The sequence below is a fragment of the Zonotrichia albicollis genome, unplaced genomic scaffold (assembly GCF_047830755.1).
Source record: "Zonotrichia albicollis isolate bZonAlb1 unplaced genomic scaffold, bZonAlb1.hap1 Scaffold_83, whole genome shotgun sequence".
In the NCBI taxonomy this organism is placed as follows: Eukaryota; Metazoa; Chordata; class Aves; order Passeriformes; family Passerellidae; genus Zonotrichia; species Zonotrichia albicollis.
The window spans coordinates 702,128-720,582 of NW_027428460.1; the positions used below are offsets into that span (position 1 = coordinate 702,128).

At 46.3% G+C, this 18,455-nt stretch overlaps 1 protein-coding gene across 2 annotated transcripts; it reads left to right on the forward strand.

The window, feature by feature from the left end:
- The first annotated feature begins 557 nt into the window (after positions 1-557).
- Positions 558-18,381, forward strand: LOC141728025 (uncharacterized). Of its 2 annotated transcripts, none has more exons than XM_074534326.1 (8): positions 558-749; positions 824-893; positions 1,510-1,554; positions 3,196-3,404; positions 5,142-5,271; positions 7,577-7,723; positions 17,451-17,559; positions 18,274-18,381. In XM_074534326.1, exons 1-8 carry the CDS (start codon positions 642-644, stop codon positions 18,275-18,277), a joined length of 822 nt encoding a protein of 273 aa, XP_074390427.1. In that variant the 5' UTR covers positions 558-641; the 3' UTR covers positions 18,278-18,381. The 2 variants fall into 2 exon arrangements, with proteins under 2 accessions (XP_074390427.1, XP_074390428.1); XM_074534327.1 differs by having other exon boundaries at positions 571-749; positions 3,196-3,409.
- Positions 18,382-18,455: the final 74 nt, after the last annotated feature.

Here is an 18,455-nt window from a genome sequence, read left to right on the forward strand (position 1 = left end):
GGGGATATTGGGGCGGATTTGGGCATATTGGGGCATATTTGGGGATATTTGGGTGGATTTGGGGACATTTTAGATGGTTTTGGGGATATTTGGGTGGATTTGGATGGATATTTAGATGGATTTGGGGATATTTTGGGTGCATTTGCGGGTGTTTTAGATGGATTTAGGGATATTTAGATAGATTTGGGGATATTTCGGTGGATTTGGGGATATTTCAGATGGATTGGGAATATTTGGGCGGATTTGGGGATATTTTGGGTGGGATTGGGGATATTTTTGGTGAGTTCCGGAGTATTTTGGGCATATTTGGGGATATTTTAGATGGATTTGGGGACATTTAGGGCAGATTTGTGGATATTTTGGTAAATTCGGGGCGATGGGAGCCCCCCGCCCCGCAACCAAAACAAGTCCGTGCCGCGCATGGCCACGGCCACTGCATAAACCCCGCGCCGTCCCTGCTCGGCCAATCCCCGCCCTCTCCCACCACACAAGCCCCGTCCCCTTTTGGCGGGCGAGCCTCCTCCCTCCCTCACCCCGCCTCGCTCTCCCATTGGCCGAATTCCACAGGGGCGGGCCCACCTCTCCCATCCCGCCCCGCCATTGGCCGCGGCGCGGGCGCTGCTTTCCGCGCGCGGGACAAGATGGCAGCGCCGCCGGAGCCGCCCTCGCGGGGCTCGCGGCTGCCGGTGGGCCGGGCCCAGGACAAGCGGGCCCCTTCCGAGGGGCCGCCGGCGGCCCCTCCCCAGCAGGTGCGGAGCGCTCCCCGCGCGGGCCCGGCTCGGCCCGGCCCTGCCCGCGCCTGACGCCGTTTGTTCCCTGACAGAAACGATCGCGGACCGGGCTCGGGGCCCCGCTGGGAACGCTGGGCCGCGACGCGGCCGCTGGGGAGAACGGTACCGGCGGAACCGGGAGGCAAAAGTGGAGAGCGGGGGGATTTGAGGGGATTTTGGGGCTGAAAAAGGGGATTCGGGGGCATTTGGGGCTATTAAAGGGGATTTGGGGGCATTGAGAGGGGCTCTGGGGCGTTTAAAGGGGATTTGGGGGATTTAATGGGAATTTGGGGGATTTAATGGGGGTCTGGGGGCATTTATTGGGGGCTCAGGGCAGGTAAAGGGGGCTTGGGGGTATTTAATGGGAGTCTGGGGGCATTTGGGGCAATTGAAGGGGGTTTGGGGGGGTTACAGGGGGCAGGTAAAGGGGAATTTAAGAGATTTAGTGTGGATTTGGAGCAGTTAAAGTGGATTTTGGGGCTTTAGAGGGGGCCTGGTGGGATTTGGGGCAACTGGAGGGGATTTGGGGGCAGTTCAAGGGGATTTGGGGGGATTTAATGGGGGTCTGGGGGAGTTAATGGGACTTTGGGGGGTTTAGAGGGGATTTGGGGGGATTTAGAGGCGTTCTGGGGTAATTTAAGGGGATTTGGGGGGATTTAATGGGGATTTGGGGAGAGTCAGTGTGACCTGGGGGTGTCAAGGGGATCAAACCCCCCTAATGTCCCCCCAATGTCCCCAGATGGCCCTCGCGAGGCGGCGTCGGTGGCGGCTGCTCCTCGGGCTGGTGAGACCTGAGACCCCTCCCAGTGTCCCCAACCCCCCCCCTGTCCAGGTTTAGAGCAAGTTTGGGGAAGAATCCCCCCAAAGGAGCTCCGGTGGGAAAAGCAGATCCAATCGGCCCCTCCCCCCTCAACTGGTCCGGGAGGAAAGAAAAATACCTCCTTGGAGAAAGGTGGAAAAAAACCCCCCTGTTTATTAAACAATAAGGCCAAAACAGTATCCAAACAATGAGACCCCTTGCCACTCTAAAAGAGATGACAAACTGAGAAAACCCCTGGTTCAAGCAGCAGCTCACTCAGTCTCTGATCATTCCCTCCAGTGCTGGAATTGTCGCAGGCCAGGCCTGGCTGGCCCACTGGGCCACAGCTGCAGCTGCCGGTGCTCCCCTGGGTGTTCAGTCCAGAGCAGTTCCAAGAGGTCCAAAGAAAAGGGAAAAAAAAAAACAGTCCAGGGAACTTCTTTGCCTCAGCTAGCTAACACTAACTAAAAAGCAAAAAAAGAGCTCTGTCCCGCTGTCTGTCCGCAGACAACACAGTCAGGAGCAGGAATGTGGGGGAGTGAGCGCAGTGTCTGAAAACAAACTGCTGCTTCCCTCTCCCCCTTCACTCTCTGTAACACTCTTAAAGGTACAAAACTTATTATTATTCAACATAAACAGAATGAGACGATTGGGGATAAAAGCATCATATAGTCAACCCAGGACACCCCCCAATGTCCTCAGTGTCCCCAGGGCCACCTCTCTCCTGTCCCCAGTGTCCCCAGGTCCCTCTCCCATGCCCCAGGATCCCCTCCTGGTGTCCCCTTTGGCACCCCCTCAATGTCCCCAGGGCCACCTCTCCCCAAGTGTCCCCAAGCCCCTCCTGATGTCTCCAGTCCCTTTCCCAGTGTCCCCAGCACCTCACGGCTCCAATGTCCCCTCCAATGTCCCCAGGCCCTTTCCTGATGTCCCCAAAGCTCCCCTTTGATGTCCCCACCCCCCTTCTGATGTCCCCAGGACCCCATGGCCCCAAGTTCCTCTGGGTGTCCCCCTCCCCTCCAGATGTCCCCTCTCCCCTTCCCTTTGTCCCCACCCCCCCTCCCAATGTCCCCAAGCCCCTCCGGGTGTCCCCGCAATCCCCTCCGGGTGTCCCCAAGCCCCTCCCAATGTCCCCACTGCCCCGATGTCCCCAGCCCCCCTGTGTCCCCCCCAGGCCCAGCCTCGAGCACGGCGAGCTCCAAGGGTGCCTGTGCCCGATGTCCCCAATGTCCCCAACCCCTCGGGGTGTCCCCAGCCCTCTCTCAAATGTCCCCAGGCTCGGCCATGAGCATGGCAAGCTCCAAGGGCACCTGTCCCCAATGTCCCCGATGTCCCCTCAGGATGTCCCCAATTCCCCTTTGTCCCCTCCCAGGCTCTGTCACCAGCATGAGCTCCAAGGGTGCCTGTCCCTGATGTCCCCAATGTCCCCAAGCCCCTCTGGGTGTCCCCACTCCCCCTGTGTCCCTTTGTCCCTCCCAGGCTCTGTCATGAGCACGAGCTCCAAGGGTGCCTGTCCCCAATGTCCCCAATGTCCCCAGTGTCCCCGATGTCCCCAATGTCCCCAGTGTCCCCAGTGTCCCTGATGTCCCCAATGTCCCCAAGCCCTGTCAATGTCCCCAATGTCCCCAGGCTCGGTCCCTAGCACGAGCTCCAAGGGCGCCTCCAAGCGGCCGCCGTGGGACCTGCGGGGGCAGCTCAGGGACCTGCGGAAGGCGCTGGGCCAGGCCGAGGAGCGGCTGCAGGGGCTGGAGAGTGAAAAACGGGAGCTGGAGAGCAGCAACCAGCAGCTGAGGGAGCGGCTGCAGAGGGAGAGCCCCGAGAGCAGCCGGTGCACCCAGGTCAGGTGAGAAATGGGGAAAAATCCACCAAAAACCGCCCCTAAATCCATCAAAAATGGCCCCAAATCCATCCACATCCCCTGCTGAGGGAGCTGGGCGAGAGGGAGAGCAGAGAGAGCAGCCTGTGCACCTGGGTCGGGTGAGAAACGGGGAAAAATGCACCAAAAACTGCACCTAAATCCATCAAAAACTGCACCTAATCCATCCCCATCCCCTGCTGAGGGAGCTGGGTGAGAGGGAGAGCAGAGAGAGCAGTCTGTGCACCCGCGTCGGGTGAGAAACGGGGAAAAATGCACCAAAAACTGCCCCTAAATCTGCTTAAACCTGCACCAAATCCATCAAAAACTGCACCTAAATCTGCTTAAACCTGCCCCAAATCTGCTTAAACCTGCCCCAAATCCATCAAAACCTGCCCCAAATCCATCCACATCCCCTGCTGAGGGAGCTGGGCGAGAGGGAGAGCAGCCTGTGCACCCGGGTCGGGTGAGAAACGGGGAAAAATGTACCCAAATCTGCTTAAAATCCACTTAAAACTACTTTAAGTCCATCCAAACTGCCCCAAAATCCTGAAAAACTGCCCCAAAATCCATCAAAACCTGACCAAAATCCATCAAACTGCCCCAAACCCACCCACATCCCCCTGCTGAGGGAGCTGGGAGAGAGCAGAGCAGCCTGTGCACCCGGGTTGGGTGAGAAACGGGGAAAATGTACCTAAATCCTCTTAAAATCCACTGAAACCTGCCCCAAACCCATCGAAACTGCCCCAAATCCATCAAAACCTGACCAAAATCCATTCAAACCCGACCAAGATCCATCAAAACTTCTCAAAAATCCATCCAAATGGCCCCAAAATCCACCAAAACCTGGGAAAAATCCATCCAAATTGCCCCAAAAGCCACCAAAAACTGCACCTAAATCCACAAAAACTGCCCCAAATCCATCAAAAACTGCCCCAAATCCATCAAAAACTTAGCCCAAAATCCACCAAAAGCTGCCCGAAAGGGTTCTGAGGGAATTTTGGGGATCTTGAGGGAGTTAAAATTCCATAAATTCCTCCTAAACCCCTGAAGTTTCCCATAATTCTCTCAGAATCCTCCTGAAAATCCCTTAAAACCCCTCACAATCCCCAAAATTCCCTCAGAACCCTTCTGAAAATCCTTGATATTATCATGAATCCCCTCAAAACCCCTGAAGATCCTCAAAATTCCTTCAGACCCTTCCAAAAATCCCTGATATTTGCCTGAATCCCCTCATTACCCTTCACAACCCCCAAAATTCCCTCAGAACCCTTCTGTAAATCCATGAAATTTGCCTGAATTGCTCCAAAACGCCTCAAGATCCCCAAAATTCCCTCAGAACCCTTCAGGAAATCCCTGAAAATCCCTCAGATCCCCTCACGATCTGTAAAACTCCCTCAGAACCCTCCTGGACATTGCTCAAAATCCCTGAATTACCCCAAAACTCCTCAAGAAACTCACCCAAAACACCTCAAACTCCTCTAAAATCCGGGATTCTCCAGTTTTATGGGATTATTGTTTCCGTGGAGCTGGAGGTGTCTCAGTGCCCTGAGGAGCTGCAGCAGAGCCGGGGCTCAAACTCCCTCAAGATCCCCAAAATTCCCTCAGAACCCTTTGGAAAATTCCCCAAATCCCCTCAAGAAACTCACCCAAAACACTCCCAAATTCCCTGAAATCTGGGATTCCTCGATTTTCTGGGATTATCATTTCTTTGGAGCAGCTCCCTGGAGCTGCAGCAGAGCTGGGACCGGGTGGAGGCCCTGGAGGCCGAGGAGCGGCGGCTGCGGCACGAGAGGGACGAGGCCCTGGGCCGGGCACAGGAGCTGGCGGATCAGCTGGAGAACGCCAGGGTAGGGCCTGGAATTCCTGAGAAATCCCTGAAAAATGGGAATTTGGAGCTGTTTTGGTGCTCTCTGATCGGGGATCCATTGTGGGGGGTGGTAAAAAATGGCGGGGAGCTGTGAGGGGAAAATCCACCAGGGGGCGCCAAAAAGGGCGGGAAAATGAGGAGTTGGCACCAATTTGGGCTTTTTTACACCAAAATCACTCTGAAAGTGCCTTGTAAAATGGGAATTTTCACCAATCCAGCTCCTTTTGTCCCCAAAATCCCTCAAGGTTTCCTGAAAATGTGCAAAAACCTGGGATTTTGGAGCTGTTTTGTTGCTCTCTGGTCTGAGATCCTCTGGGCAGAAAAATGGCGGGGAGCTGTGAGGGGAAAATCCGCCAGGGATGCCAAAAAGGGCGGGAAAATGAGGGGTTGGCAACAATTTGGGATTTTTTGGCACCAAAATCGCTCTGAAAATGCCTTGAAATGTGGGAAAATGGGATTTTTTTACCAATCCGGCTACTTCTGTCTCCAAAATCCCTCAAAGGTTCTTGAAAATGTGCAAAAACTTGGGATTTTGGAGCTGTTTTGTTGCTCTCTGGCCTGAAATCTGCCAGGGGCACTAAAAAAAGGCGGGGAAATGAGGGGTTTGTGCCAGTTCCGGCTTTCTTGGCGTCAAAATCCTTCAGGGGAACCTCAAAACTTGTTAAAAATGGGAATTTTCACCATTTCAGCTGCTTTTGCACCCAAAATCCCTCAGGGAGTGCTTCAGAATCCACAAAAACTCAGGAATTTGGAGATGTTTTGTTGCTCTGAGGGGCCAGAAAAATGCAGGAAAATGTGGGATTTACGCCAATTTTGGCTTTCTTGGTGTGGGAGTCCCCCAGGGAGTGCCTCAAAATTTGAGAAAAATCAGAATTTTCACCAATTCAGCTGCTTTTGCACTCAGAATCCCTCAGGGGATGCTTCAAAATGCACAAAAACCCAGGAATTTGGAGCCATTTTGTTGCTCTAGAGGCCCCAGAAAACAGCAGGAAAATGAGGGTTTGTGGCAATTCCGGCTTTTTGGTGTCAAAAATTCTTCAGAAGACTCCTCACAATGTGGTAAAAATGTGAATTTTCACCAATTCAGCTGCTTTTGCTACGAAAATCCTTCAGGGTGCTTCAAAGTTATTGAAAAACTGGGATTTTCGAGCTGTACAGTCACTGTCCAGGCTGAAGGCCACCTGGAGTGCCTGAAAAAGTTGGAAAAATGAGGGGTTTGTGTCAATTCTGGATTATTTGGTGTCAAAATTTCTCAGAAAGTGCCTAAAAATATGGGGAAATTGTGAAAAATGGGAATTTTCGACAACTCAACTGATTTTGCACCCAAAATCCCTCAGGGTGTTCAAAATGTGGGAGGAAAAAAAATGGGAATTTGAATCATTTTTGCTGAGTTTCAACTTGAAATCTGCGACAAAAAAAAGGCTGGAAAATGAGGGCTTTGCGGGGATTGTGGTGAAACCCCTCAGAAATTACCTCAAAATATGGGAATTTTAACCTCAAATTCCTTGGAGAATGCCAGAAAATCTGCAAAACATGAGGAAAATTAGGGTTTTATTGCAAGTTTCTCTCTCCTGAAAAGGCTCAGAAGTGAGGGGGCAATGTGGGTGCAAAATGTTGGGGGGAAAAAAAAGGGAATTTGAATCATTTTTGCTGCGTTTCAACTCGGAATCCGCTAGGGGGCGCCAGGAAAAAAGGCGGGAAAATGAGGGGTTGTGGCGAAACCCCTCAGAAAACGCCTCAAAACGTGGAAATTTTAACCCCAAATTCCTTGGAGAATGTCAGAAAACCTGTAAAATATGAGGAAAACCGGGATTTTTTGCACGTTTCTCTAGTGAGCAGCTGAGAATGCTCAAAAGTGAGTGGGGAATTGGGGATTTTGAGGGTTTTTTTGCAGAAGGCTCAGAAGTGAGTGGCAATAAGGGAATTTTCAGGTTTTTTTGCAGAAGGCCCAGCAGCGAGTGGGAATAAGGGAGTTTTCAGGTTTTTTGCCAAAGGCTCAGAAGTGATGGGTGAATTGGGAATTTTCAAGTTTTTTTGCAGAAGGCCCAGCAGCGAGCAGCCATAAGGGAATTTTCAGGGTTTTTTTGCAGAAGGCCCATCAGTGCGTGTCCATTAGTGAATTTTCAGGTATTTTGCAGAAGGCCCAGCATCGCCCTGCCATTAGTGAATTTTCAGGTGTTTTTGCCAAAGGCCCAGCATCCTGTGTCCATCAGTGAATTTTCAGATTTTTGCAGAAGGCCCAGCAGTGCGTGCCCCTCAGTGAATGTTCAGGTTTCCCTCCCCAGGCGCAGCTGCAGCAGACGCAGCAGCAGCTGCAGGAGCAGCTGGAGGCGATGACGGCGCTGCGCGAGCTCGAGGCCTCGCAGCGGGCCACGCTGGTGGAGTACGAGGAGCGCATCCACCTGCTGGAGATGGAGATCCAGGAGCTCCAGGTACGGCGCCGGGGGTGGCTCAGGGGAACGGCTGCGTGTTCTGTGGGGGAGGTACTGAGGGGGGAACCGGGGGCTGGCAGGGTTCGAGCAGGGAAATATCTGTGGGCTGTGTGAGGGGAGACACCCAGGTGCTGAGGGGGGAGGCGCCCTGGACCAGGCCCAATGAATAAATCACTTTTTTGGGGGGGTTTTCCTGTGTGTTCTGTGTGAGGGGAGATGATGGGACTGCTCCCAAGGGCTGAATCCTGATTTTGTGGGGTTTTGTCAGGGAAATGTCTGTGTGTTCTGTGTGAGGGGAGACCCCTGGGTGCTGAGGGGAGAGAGCCACAGAACCAGACCCAATGACTAAATCATGATTTTTAGGGTTTTTCCAGGGGAATATCTGTGTGTTTTGTTTGAGGGGACCAGGCCCAATGACTAAATCACATTTATCCCAAAAATATCCCAAAAATATCCCAAAATCCCACCTGGATCCCGAAATCCCCAAAATTTCACCCAAATCCGGCTCCATTTCCCCCAAATCCCAGCCCTAAATCCAACCCCAAATCCCACCCGGAGGTGTTCAAGGAGATCCAGCTCCTGGTGCAGGTGGGAGCATCCAAAAAATCCCCAAAAATCCCAAAATTCCACCTAAATCCAACCCCAAATCCCACCCAGAGATCCTCAAGGAGATCCAGGTCCTGGTGCAGGTGGGGGCATCCCAAAAATTCCCAAAAAATCCCCAAAAATCTGCACGTGGATCCCAAAAACCCCAAAATCACACCTGGATCCCAAAAACCCCAAAATCCCACCCGGATCCCGAAATCCCCAAAATCCCACCCAAATCGGGCTCCATTTCCCACAAATCCAACCCCAAATCCAACCCAGAAATCTTCTAGGAAATCCCACTCGTGCAGGTGGGTGCCCCAAAAACTCCCAAAAACCCCAAAATTCCACCCAAATCCAGCCCCAAATCCCTCCCAGAGATCTTCAGGGAGATCCAGCTGCTCGTGCAGGTGAATGGCCCAAAAACCCCCAAAATATCCCAAAAAATCTGCATGTGGAGCACAAAAAACCCTAAATCCCACCTGGATCCCAAAATCCCCAAAATTCCGCCCAAATCCTGCTCCATTTCCCACAAATCCCATCCAGAGATCATCCAGGAGATCCAGCTCCTGGTCCAGGTGGGAGCATCCCAAAAATGCCAAAATATCCCAAAAAACCCCAAAAAACCCCAAAATCCCACCTGGATCCCAAAATCCCCAAAATTCCGCCCAAATCCTGCTCCATTTCCCACAAATCCCATCCAGAGATCATCCAGGAGATCCAGCTCCTGGTCCAGGTGGGAGCATCCCAAAAATGCCAAAATATCCCAAAATATCCCAAAAAACCCCAAAATCCCACCTGGATCCCAAAATCCCCAAAATTCCACCCGAATCTGTCTCCATTCCCATCCAAACCCAACCCCAAATCCCACCCGGAGCCTCCCAGCAGGATCTTCAGGGAGATCCATTCCCAAATTCCCCTGAGCATTCCCAAATACAACAAAAAATCCCAAATTCCCTGAGCGTTCCCAAATCCCTCTGAGCGTTCCCAAATTTGTGGGGAAAAGTCGGGGATTTGAGGAGGAAAAAAGGGAATTTTGGGGGTAAAAAGGAAATTCTGGGGAAAAGGGGAATTTTTTGGGGGGAAATGGGAATTTTTGGGGCAAAAGGGGGAATTTTTAGGGGAAGAAAAGGAGAAATTTGGGGTAAAAAGAGGAATTTTAGGGGGAAAAATGGGGAATTTTTTGGGGAAAAAAGGAATATTTGGGGATAAGGGATTTTTTGGGTAAAAGAAGGGAATTTTGGGGTAAAAAAAGGGGATTTTTGGGTTAAAAAAGGGAATTTTTGGGGTCTCACCTGGGTGCCGGGGGTCCCTTGGTGCCCGGGGGGTCCCGGCTCTCCTTGGGGACCCTGAGGGGAAAAATCCAAATTTTGGGGACTCCCAAAAATCCTCCAAAACCCCCCCAAAAAACGGCCCCGAGGTCCCCCCAAAATGCCCCAAATTCAGCCCAAAATCCCCTCAAAATTGCCCAAAAACCTCCCCCTAAAATGCCCCAAATTCAGCCCAAAATCCCCCAAAAATGCCCCAAATTTCCCCAATTCCTCCCCCAAAATCTTTGCAAAAATCCCTCCAAAATCCTCCAAAAAAATCTCCAAAATCCTCCACAAATCCTCCCCAAAATTCCAAAAAAAAATCTCCAAAATCCTCCCAAAATCCTCCTCAAAATTCCCCCAAAATCCCCCGAAAAAATCTCCAAAATCCTCCAAAAAAATCTCCAAAATCCTCCACAAATCCTCCCCAAAAATCCCCAAAAAATCTCCAAAATCCTCCCAAAATCCTCCCCAAAATTCCCCCAGAATCCTCCGAAAAAATCTCCACATTTCCTCCAAAATCCTCCCCAAAATTTCCCCAAAATTCCCCCAAAATCCTCCGAAAAAATCTCCAAAATCCTCCCCAAAATTCCCAAAAAAATCTCCAAAATCCTCCCCAAATGCCCCCCAAACTTCACTGGAAATGCTCCAAAATCTTCCTAAAAAACCCCAAATTTAGCCCCAAATCCTCTCAAAAATGCTCCCCAAAAACTGCCCCAAAATCCCTCCAACATTTCCTCCAAAATTCCCAAAAAATTCCCAAAAAATCCCCAAATATCCCCAAAAATCGCCCAAAATCATCCTCAAAAATCCACCCCAAAATCTCCAAAATCCTCCACAAAAATCCCCAAAATTTCCTCCAAAATCCCCCAAAAATTTTTCTGTGAAAGGCCCAAAATCCTCCCCTAATCCCCCCAAAATTGCCCCAAAATCCTCCGCAAAATTGGCCAAAAATCTTCCCCAAAATCCCCAAATTCCCCCCAAATCACCCCCAAAATCCCCTCAAAATTCCCCAAATTCAACCCAAAAATTGCCCCAAATCCCCCCAAAATTTCCTCCAAAATTGCCCCAAAATTCTCCTCCAAAAATCACCAAAAAAGCCCAAAAATCCCCCCCAAACCCCTCCCAAAAATTCACTGTGAGAGGCCCAAAATCTTCCCAAAATTCCCCAAATTCAGCCCAAAATCCACCCCAAAAATGCTCCCAAAAAGCTCCCCAAAAATTCCCCAAATCCTCCCAAAAACTGCCTCAAATTCCCTCCAAAATTTCCTCCCAAATTCCCAAAATCTTCTCCCAAAAAATCCCAAAATTCTCCCAAAAAATCCCCAAAATTCTCCCAAAAATCCCTTCCTAAAACTCCCAAATATTCCTCAAATTCCCTTTTCCCCCTCCCCAAAATTCCCCATTTTTCCCCAAAATAATCCCAATTTTCCCCAAAATAATCCCAATTTTCCCCCAAAATAATCCCAATTTTTCCCCAAAATAATCCAAATTTTCCCCCAAAATAATCCCAATTTTCCCCAAAATAATCCCAATTTACCCCCAAAAAAATCCCAATTTTCCCCCAAAATAATCCCAATTTACCCCCAAAAAATCCCAATTTTCCCCCAAAATAATCCCAATTTACCCCCAAAAAATCCCAATTTTCCCCCAAAATAATCCCAATTTACCCCCAAATAATCCCAATTTTTCCCCCAAATAATCCCAATTTTCCCCAAAATAATCCCAATTTTTCCCATTTTTTACCCAAAATTCCCATTTTTTTCCCCAAATTCCCCAATTTACCCCATTTTTATCCCAAATTTCCCCCTTTTTACTCCAAATTTCCCAATTTTTCCCCAAAATTCCCCAATTTTTACCCCAAAATTCCCATTTTTCTTCCCAAATTCCTAATTTTTTACCCAAAATTCCCCAGTTTTCCCCCAAATTTTCCCCAAAATTCCCCCCCAAAAAATCCCATTTTTTACCCTGAAATTTCCAGGTTTTACCCCAAAACTCCCTTTTTTCCCCTGATATTCCCCAATTTTTTCCCTGAAATTCCCGGATTTTTACCCAAAAATTCCCTTTTTTCCTCAAATTCCCTTTTCCCTCCCAAAATTTCCCATTTCCCCCCCAAATTCCCCATTTTTTACCCAAAATTCCCCATTTTCCCCCGAATTTTCCACCTAAACTTCCCATTTTTCCCCCAGAATTTGTCCTTTTTTCCCCAAAATTCCCCCCAAAAAATCCCAGTTTTTACCCTAAAATTTCCAGGTTTTACCCCAAAATTCCTCCCAAAAAAATCCCATTTTTATTTCCAGGTTTTACCCCAAAATTCCCTTTTTTCCCCTGATATTCCCCAATTTTTGCCCTGAAATTCCCGGATTTTTACCCAAAATTCCCATATTTTTTCCCCAAATTCCCCAATTTTTACCCCAAAATTCCCATTTTTTTACCCAAAATTCCCTTTTTCCCCAAAATTCCCATTTTTACCCCAAAATTCCCCAATTTTTTCCCCAAATTCCCATTTTTTCCCAAATTTCTCATTTTTTCCCAATAATTCCCATTTTTCTCCCCAATTCCCCAATTTTTACCCCAAAATTCCCATTTTTCTCCCCCAATTCCCCAATTTCTCCCCAAAATTCCCATTTTTCTCCCCCAATTCCCCAATTTTTACCCCAAAATTCCCTTTTTCTCCCCAAAATTCCCATTTTTTTCCCAAATTCCCCAATTTTTACTCCAAAATTCCCATTTTTCTCCCCAAATTCCCCAATTTTTACCCCAAAATTCCCCATTTTTAATCCAAAATTCCCCAATTTTTACCCAAAATTCCCATTTTTCTCCCAAAATTTCCCATTTTTTTCCCCAAATTCCCTTTTTTCTCCCCAAAATTCCCATTTTTAACCCAAAATTCCCTCTTTTTTTCCCCAAAATTCCCATTTTTTCCCAAATTTCCCAATTTTTCCCATTTTCCCCCCAATTCTCCCCAGGCTCCCTTTGGGTCCCTCGAACGCCCTGAGGGGGAATTGGGGCAAAAAATGGGAAAATTGGGCAAAAAACCAAAAAATTGGGAATTTGGGGGGAAAATGTTTAAAAAGGGAAATTTGGGGGAAATTGGGGAAAATTGAGGGAAAAAAGGGAATTTTGGGGGGAATTTTGAGGAAAATTTGGGGAATTTGGGATAAATTTGGGGGGAAATTTTTGGGGATATTTTGGGGAAAATTTGGGTGGAAATTTGGGAAAATTCTGGGGAAATTTTAGGGGGAATTTTTGGGGGAAAGTTGGAGAAATTCTGGGGAAATTTGGGGAATATTTAGGGATATTTTGGGGGGAAATTTAGGGATATTTTGGGGGAAATTTGGGGAAATTTGGGAAATATTTAGGGAAATTTGGGGGGATATTTTAGGGGAAAATTTGGGGTAATTTGGGTGGAAATTCTGGGGATATTTTGGGGAAAATTCGGGGTAATTTGGGGAAAATTTGGGGAATATTTTGGGTGGAAATTCTGAGAAAAATTTGGGTGGAAATTTGAGGAACTTCTGGGGATATTTTGGGGGGAATTTGGGGAAAATTTAGGGATATTTTGGGTGGAAATTTGGGGATATTTGGGTGGAAATTCTGGGGATATTTTGGGGGAAAATTTGGGGTATTTTGGGGAATATTTGGGGATAATTTGGGTGGAAATTCTGGGGATATTTTGGGGGAAATTTGAGAAAAATTTGGGTGGAAATTTAGGGGAAAAGTTCTGGGGATATTTTGGGGGGAATTTGGGCAAAATTTAGGGATATTTTGGGTGGAAATTCTGGGGATATTTTGGGAGAAATTTGGGGAAAATTCAGGGATATTTTGGGAGAAATTTGGGGAATATTTAGGGATATTTTGGCTGGAAATTCTGGGAATATTTTGGGGGCAATTTGAGGAAAATTTGGGTGGAAATTTAGGGGAAAAATTCTGGGGAAATTTGGGGAAATTTTTGGGGGAAATTCTGGGGATATCTTGGGGGAAATTTGAGAAAAATTTGGGTGGAAATTCTGGGGATATTTTGGGAGAAATTTGGGGAAAATTCAGGGATATTTTGGGTGGAAATTTGGGGAATATTTAGGGATATTTTAGGTGGAAATTCTGGGGATATTTTGGGGAAAATTTCGGGAAAATTTCGGGATATTTTGGCAGGAAATTCTGGGGATATTTTGGGGAAAATTTGAGAAAAATTTGGGTGGAAATTTGGGGAAAATCTGGGGATATTTTGGGGGAATTTGGGGAAAATTTAGGGATATTTTGGGTGGAAATTCAGGGGATATTTTGGGGGAAATTTGAGAAAAAATTGGGTGGAAATTTGGGGAAATTCTGGGAATATTTTGGGGGAAATTTGGGGAATATTTAGGGATATTTGGGGGGCGAATTCTGGGGATATTTTGGGGAAAATTCGGGGTAATTTGGGGAAAATTTCAGGATATTTTGGGTGGAAATTCAGGGGATATTTTGGGAGAAATTTGAGAAAAATTTGGGGAAATTCAGGGGATATTTTGGGAGAAATTTGGGGAGAATTTAGAGATATTTTGGGTGGAAATTCAGGGGATATTTTGGGGGAATTTGAGAAAAATTTGGGGAAATTCTGGGGATATTTTGGGTGGAAATTCTGGGGATATTTTGGGGAAAATTCGGGGTAATTTGGGGAGTATTTTGGGGGAAATTTGAGAAAAATTTGGGTGGAAATTTGGGGAAAATTCAGGGATATTTTGGGTGGAAATTCTGAGGATATTTTGGGGGAAATTCGGGGTAATTTGGGGAATATTTCGGGATATTTTGGGGGAAATTTGGGTTAATCAGGAGCGAATGGAAGGGATTTGGGATTTTGGGGTGATTTTGGGCGATTTTGGGCACTCCCGGGGATTCCGGGGGGGCCTTTGGGGCCCAGGAGCCCTCGGGGACCCTGGAACAGAGAGGGGGGGTGAGAGCACAAATTGGGGTGAGAAACCCCGAAATTGGGAAAGGGACCAAAAATGGGGTGAAAAACCCCAAAATGGGGCTGGGACACAAAAAATTGGGGAGAAAAAACCCCAAAAAATGGGGAGGAGATCCCAAAATTGGGGAGAAATCCCCCAAAAATGGGAAGGGAAGGAAAATGGGGAGAAAACCCCCAAAAATTGGGGTGAAAAATCCCAAAATTGGGAAAGGGACCAAAAATGGGGTGAAAAACCCCAAAAATGGGGCTGGGACACAAAAAATTGGGGAGAAAAATCCAAAAAGGGTCCCGGACCCCAAAAATTGGGTTAAAAAAACCCCAAAAGTGGTCCCAGACCACCAAAATTGGGTTTAAAAACCCGAAAAAATTATCCCGGACCCCAAAAATTGGGTTAAAAAAACCCCAAAAATTGGGCTAAAAAAACCCAAAAATATGCCAGACCCCAAAAATTGGGTTAAAAAACCCCAAAAAGGGTCCTCGATCCCTAAAATTGGGTTTAAAAACCCCAAAAATTTGGTTAAAAACCCCCCAAAATTATTCCAGACCCCAAAAACTGGGATAAAAAACCCCAAAAAATTTGGTCCAAAAACCCCAAAAATGATCCCAGACCCCAAAAATTGGGTTAAAAATCCCCAAAAAAGGTCCTGGACCTCCAAAATTGGGTTAAAACCCAATTTTTTGGGTTAAAACCCAAATATTTCACTCAAAAAAATTCCCCCCAAAAATCACCCAAAATTGCCAAAAAATGCCCCCAAAATCCACCCAAAAAATCCCAAATATTTCACCCCAAAAATTGCCAAAATTCACTAAAAAAACCCATAAATTTCACCTGAAAAATCCCCCCAAAAATCCCCAAAATGTGCCCCAAAATTCACCAAAAATCCCCCAAATTCACAAAAAAATCCCAAAAGTTTCACCCCAAAAATCCCCCAAATTAACCCAAAATCCCAAATATTTCACCCCAAAAATCCCAAAAATTTCACCCCAAAAATCCCAAAAATTCACCCAAAAATCCCAAAAATTTCACCCGAAAAATGCCCCATAAAATCCCCACAATTCTCCCCAAAAAATCCCCCAAAATTGCCAAAAAATCCCCCCAAAGCAACAAAATATACCTAAAATGTGCCCCCAAAATCCACCCAGTAAAATCCTCCCAAAATTCACCCAAAAAATCCCAAAAATTTCACCTGAAAAATCCCCCAAAAATCCCCAAAATGTGCCCGAAAATTGACCCAAAAATTGACCCAAAAATTCCACCCCAAAAATCCCCCAAATTCACCCAAAAATCCCAAATATTTCACCCCAAAAATCACCAAAATTCACCAAAAAATCATTAAAAATTCACCCCAAAAATCCCCAAAATTCACCCAAAAATTTTAAATAATTATCCAAAAAATTCCCCAAAATACCCCCCAAACATTCACTGAAAAATCCCCCAAAAATCCCTAAAAAATGCTATTAAAAATCTTCCTAAAATCCAACAAATCCCATTTCAAACAACCCAAAAATCCCATTCAAAATTCCATTAAAAATCCCAAAAGACCCTCATAAAAATCCCAAAAAATCCCCCAAAATTCCTACAAAAACCCAAAAAAACTCCCCCAAAAATCGACAACAAATATAAAAAACTCCCCCAACAAATACAAAAAAATCCCTAAAAAATCACCCAAAAACCCTTAGAAAATCCCCAAAGCCCCCTCAAAAAATCCCATTAAAAATCCCCAAACCATCTCAAAAATACGTCATAAAAATCCCAAAAAAAACCCCATAAATCAAAAAAAAAATTCCAAAAATCACCAAAAAATCCCTAAAAATCCCCAAAGCCCCCTCAAAAATCCCATTAAAAATCCCCCAAAAAATCTCAAAAATACCTCATAAAAATCCCCAAAAAATCCCAGAAAACCTCATAAAATCAACAAAAAATAACAAAAAATCCCCCAAAATATCACCAAAAAATCCCCCAAAAAATCCCTAAAAATCCCCAAAACCCCCTCAAAAAAATCCCATTAAAAATCTCAAAAAAATCGGGGAAAAAATGGGAATTTTGGGGAAATTTGGGGGAAAAAATGGGAAATTTCGGGGTTTTTGGGGGTTTTTTTAAGGGGTTTTTGGGGGGGGGGCGGGGTTGGGGAGCTCGGCCTCAGCCAGGCACGGCGCCCTCCAGGGCAGCCTGCAAATCATGAGGGGAAAATTCGGGAAAAATGGGAATTTCTGGGGAAATTTATGGAATTTGGGGGAAATTCGGGAATATTGTGGGGGGAAAATGGGAATTTTGGGATGGAATTATTTTGGGTTAAAATTTGAGAATTTTGTGGTAAAAAGTTGGGATTTTTGGGGGGAAAAATTTGGGATTTTTGGGGTAAAATTTTGGGAATATTTGGGGGGAAAATTTGGGATTTTTGGGGTAAAATTTTGGGATTTTTTGGGGGAAACATTTGGGATTTTTGGAGGTAAAATGTGAGATTTTGGGGGAAAAATTTGGGGAATTTTATCATTAAATTTTGGGAATTTAAGGGAAAAAATTGGGAATTTTGGGGTGGAATTTTGAGAATTTGAGGATAAAATTTGGGGAATTTTTGCATTAAAATTTGGGATTTTTGGGGTTAAAATTTGGGGAATTTTTGCATTAAAATTTGGGATTTTGGGGTAAAAAATGTTGGGAATTTGAGGGTAAAATTTGGGGAATTTTTGGGGTAAAATTTGGTGAATTTTTACATTTAAATTTGGGATTTTTGGGGTTAAAATTTTGGCAATTTGCGGGAAAAAAAATGGGAATTTTGGGGGGGAATTTTGGGAGGAAATTCCTGAATTTTTTGGGGGTTAAAATTTGCGAATTTTGCGATTCCCGACCCCGCCCCCTTTTTTGTTGCCCCTCCCCCCATTGCAGACAGACGCCCCTCCCCCCTCTGGCGGGCGCAGCTCCAGAAGATCCGGGAGAGTCGAGAGCAGGCGGTGAGAAAAACCAGTACAAACCAGCATGGACCAGTATGGAGCAGGTGAGTGACTGGGAATGGGGCTGGGTTATACTGGTTTGTACTGGGAGGGGGTTTGGGGTTACTGGTTGGGACTGGGAGGGACTGGGAGGGACTGGGAGGGGGGAAATGGGTGAAAAATGAGCAAAAAATGGGGAAAATATGGCAAAAAAAGGGTTAAAAATGGCATTTAAAGGGTTAAAATGGCAAAAAATGTGATAAAAATGGGAAAAATTTGAACTGGTTTATACTGGTTTGTACTGGTTTGTACTGGGAGGGGAAAAAATGGTGAAAAAATGGCGAAAATTGGGTGAAAAATGAGCAAAAAATGGGGAAGAAAGGGTTAAAAATGGGGGGAAATGGGAACTGGTTTGTACTGGTTTATACTGGGAGGGGAAAAATGGGGAAAAATCGGGTAAAAAATGAGCAAAAAAGGCGGAAAATAATGCAAAAAAAGGGTTAAAAATGGCATTTAAAGGGTTAAAATGGCAAAAAATGTGATAAAAGTGGGAAAAATTGGAACTGGTTTATACTGGTTTGTACTGGGAGGGACTGGGAAGGACTGGGAGGGGAAAAATGAGCAAAAAATGAGGAAAATATGGCAAAAAAAGGGTTAAAAATGGCAAAAAATGCGATAAAAATGGGAAAATTTTGAACTGGTTTATACTGGTTTATACTGGTTTAACTGGTTTATACTGGTTTATACTGGTCTGACCTCTCTCCCTTCTCCCCTTCCAGCTGAACAAGCCCCGCCCCCTCCGGACGGAAGCTCCGCCCACCGGATGGCCGTCGATGCAAATTTATGCAAATGAGATGCAAAATAAACTGGGTGTGGTCAATGCAAAACGTGGGTTGGGGGTTACTGATTTGGACTGGGAGGGACTGGGAGGGGGAAAATGGGGAAAAAATGGGGAAAATTG

Excerpts from the sequence above, each read along its gene's own strand:
- LOC141728025 (XM_074534326.1), top strand. The coding sequence starts at position 642 with ATGGCAGCGCCGCCGGAGCCGCCCTCGCGGGGCTCGCGGCTGCCGGTG. Across the intron at positions 894-1,509 it reads CGCGGCCGCTGGGGAGAACG|ATGGCCCTCGCGAGGCGGCG; the intron begins GTACCGGCGGAA and ends CAATGTCCCCAG. Across the intron at positions 5,272-7,576 it reads ATCAGCTGGAGAACGCCAGG|GCGCAGCTGCAGCAGACGCA; the intron begins GTAGGGCCTGGA and ends TTCCCTCCCCAG.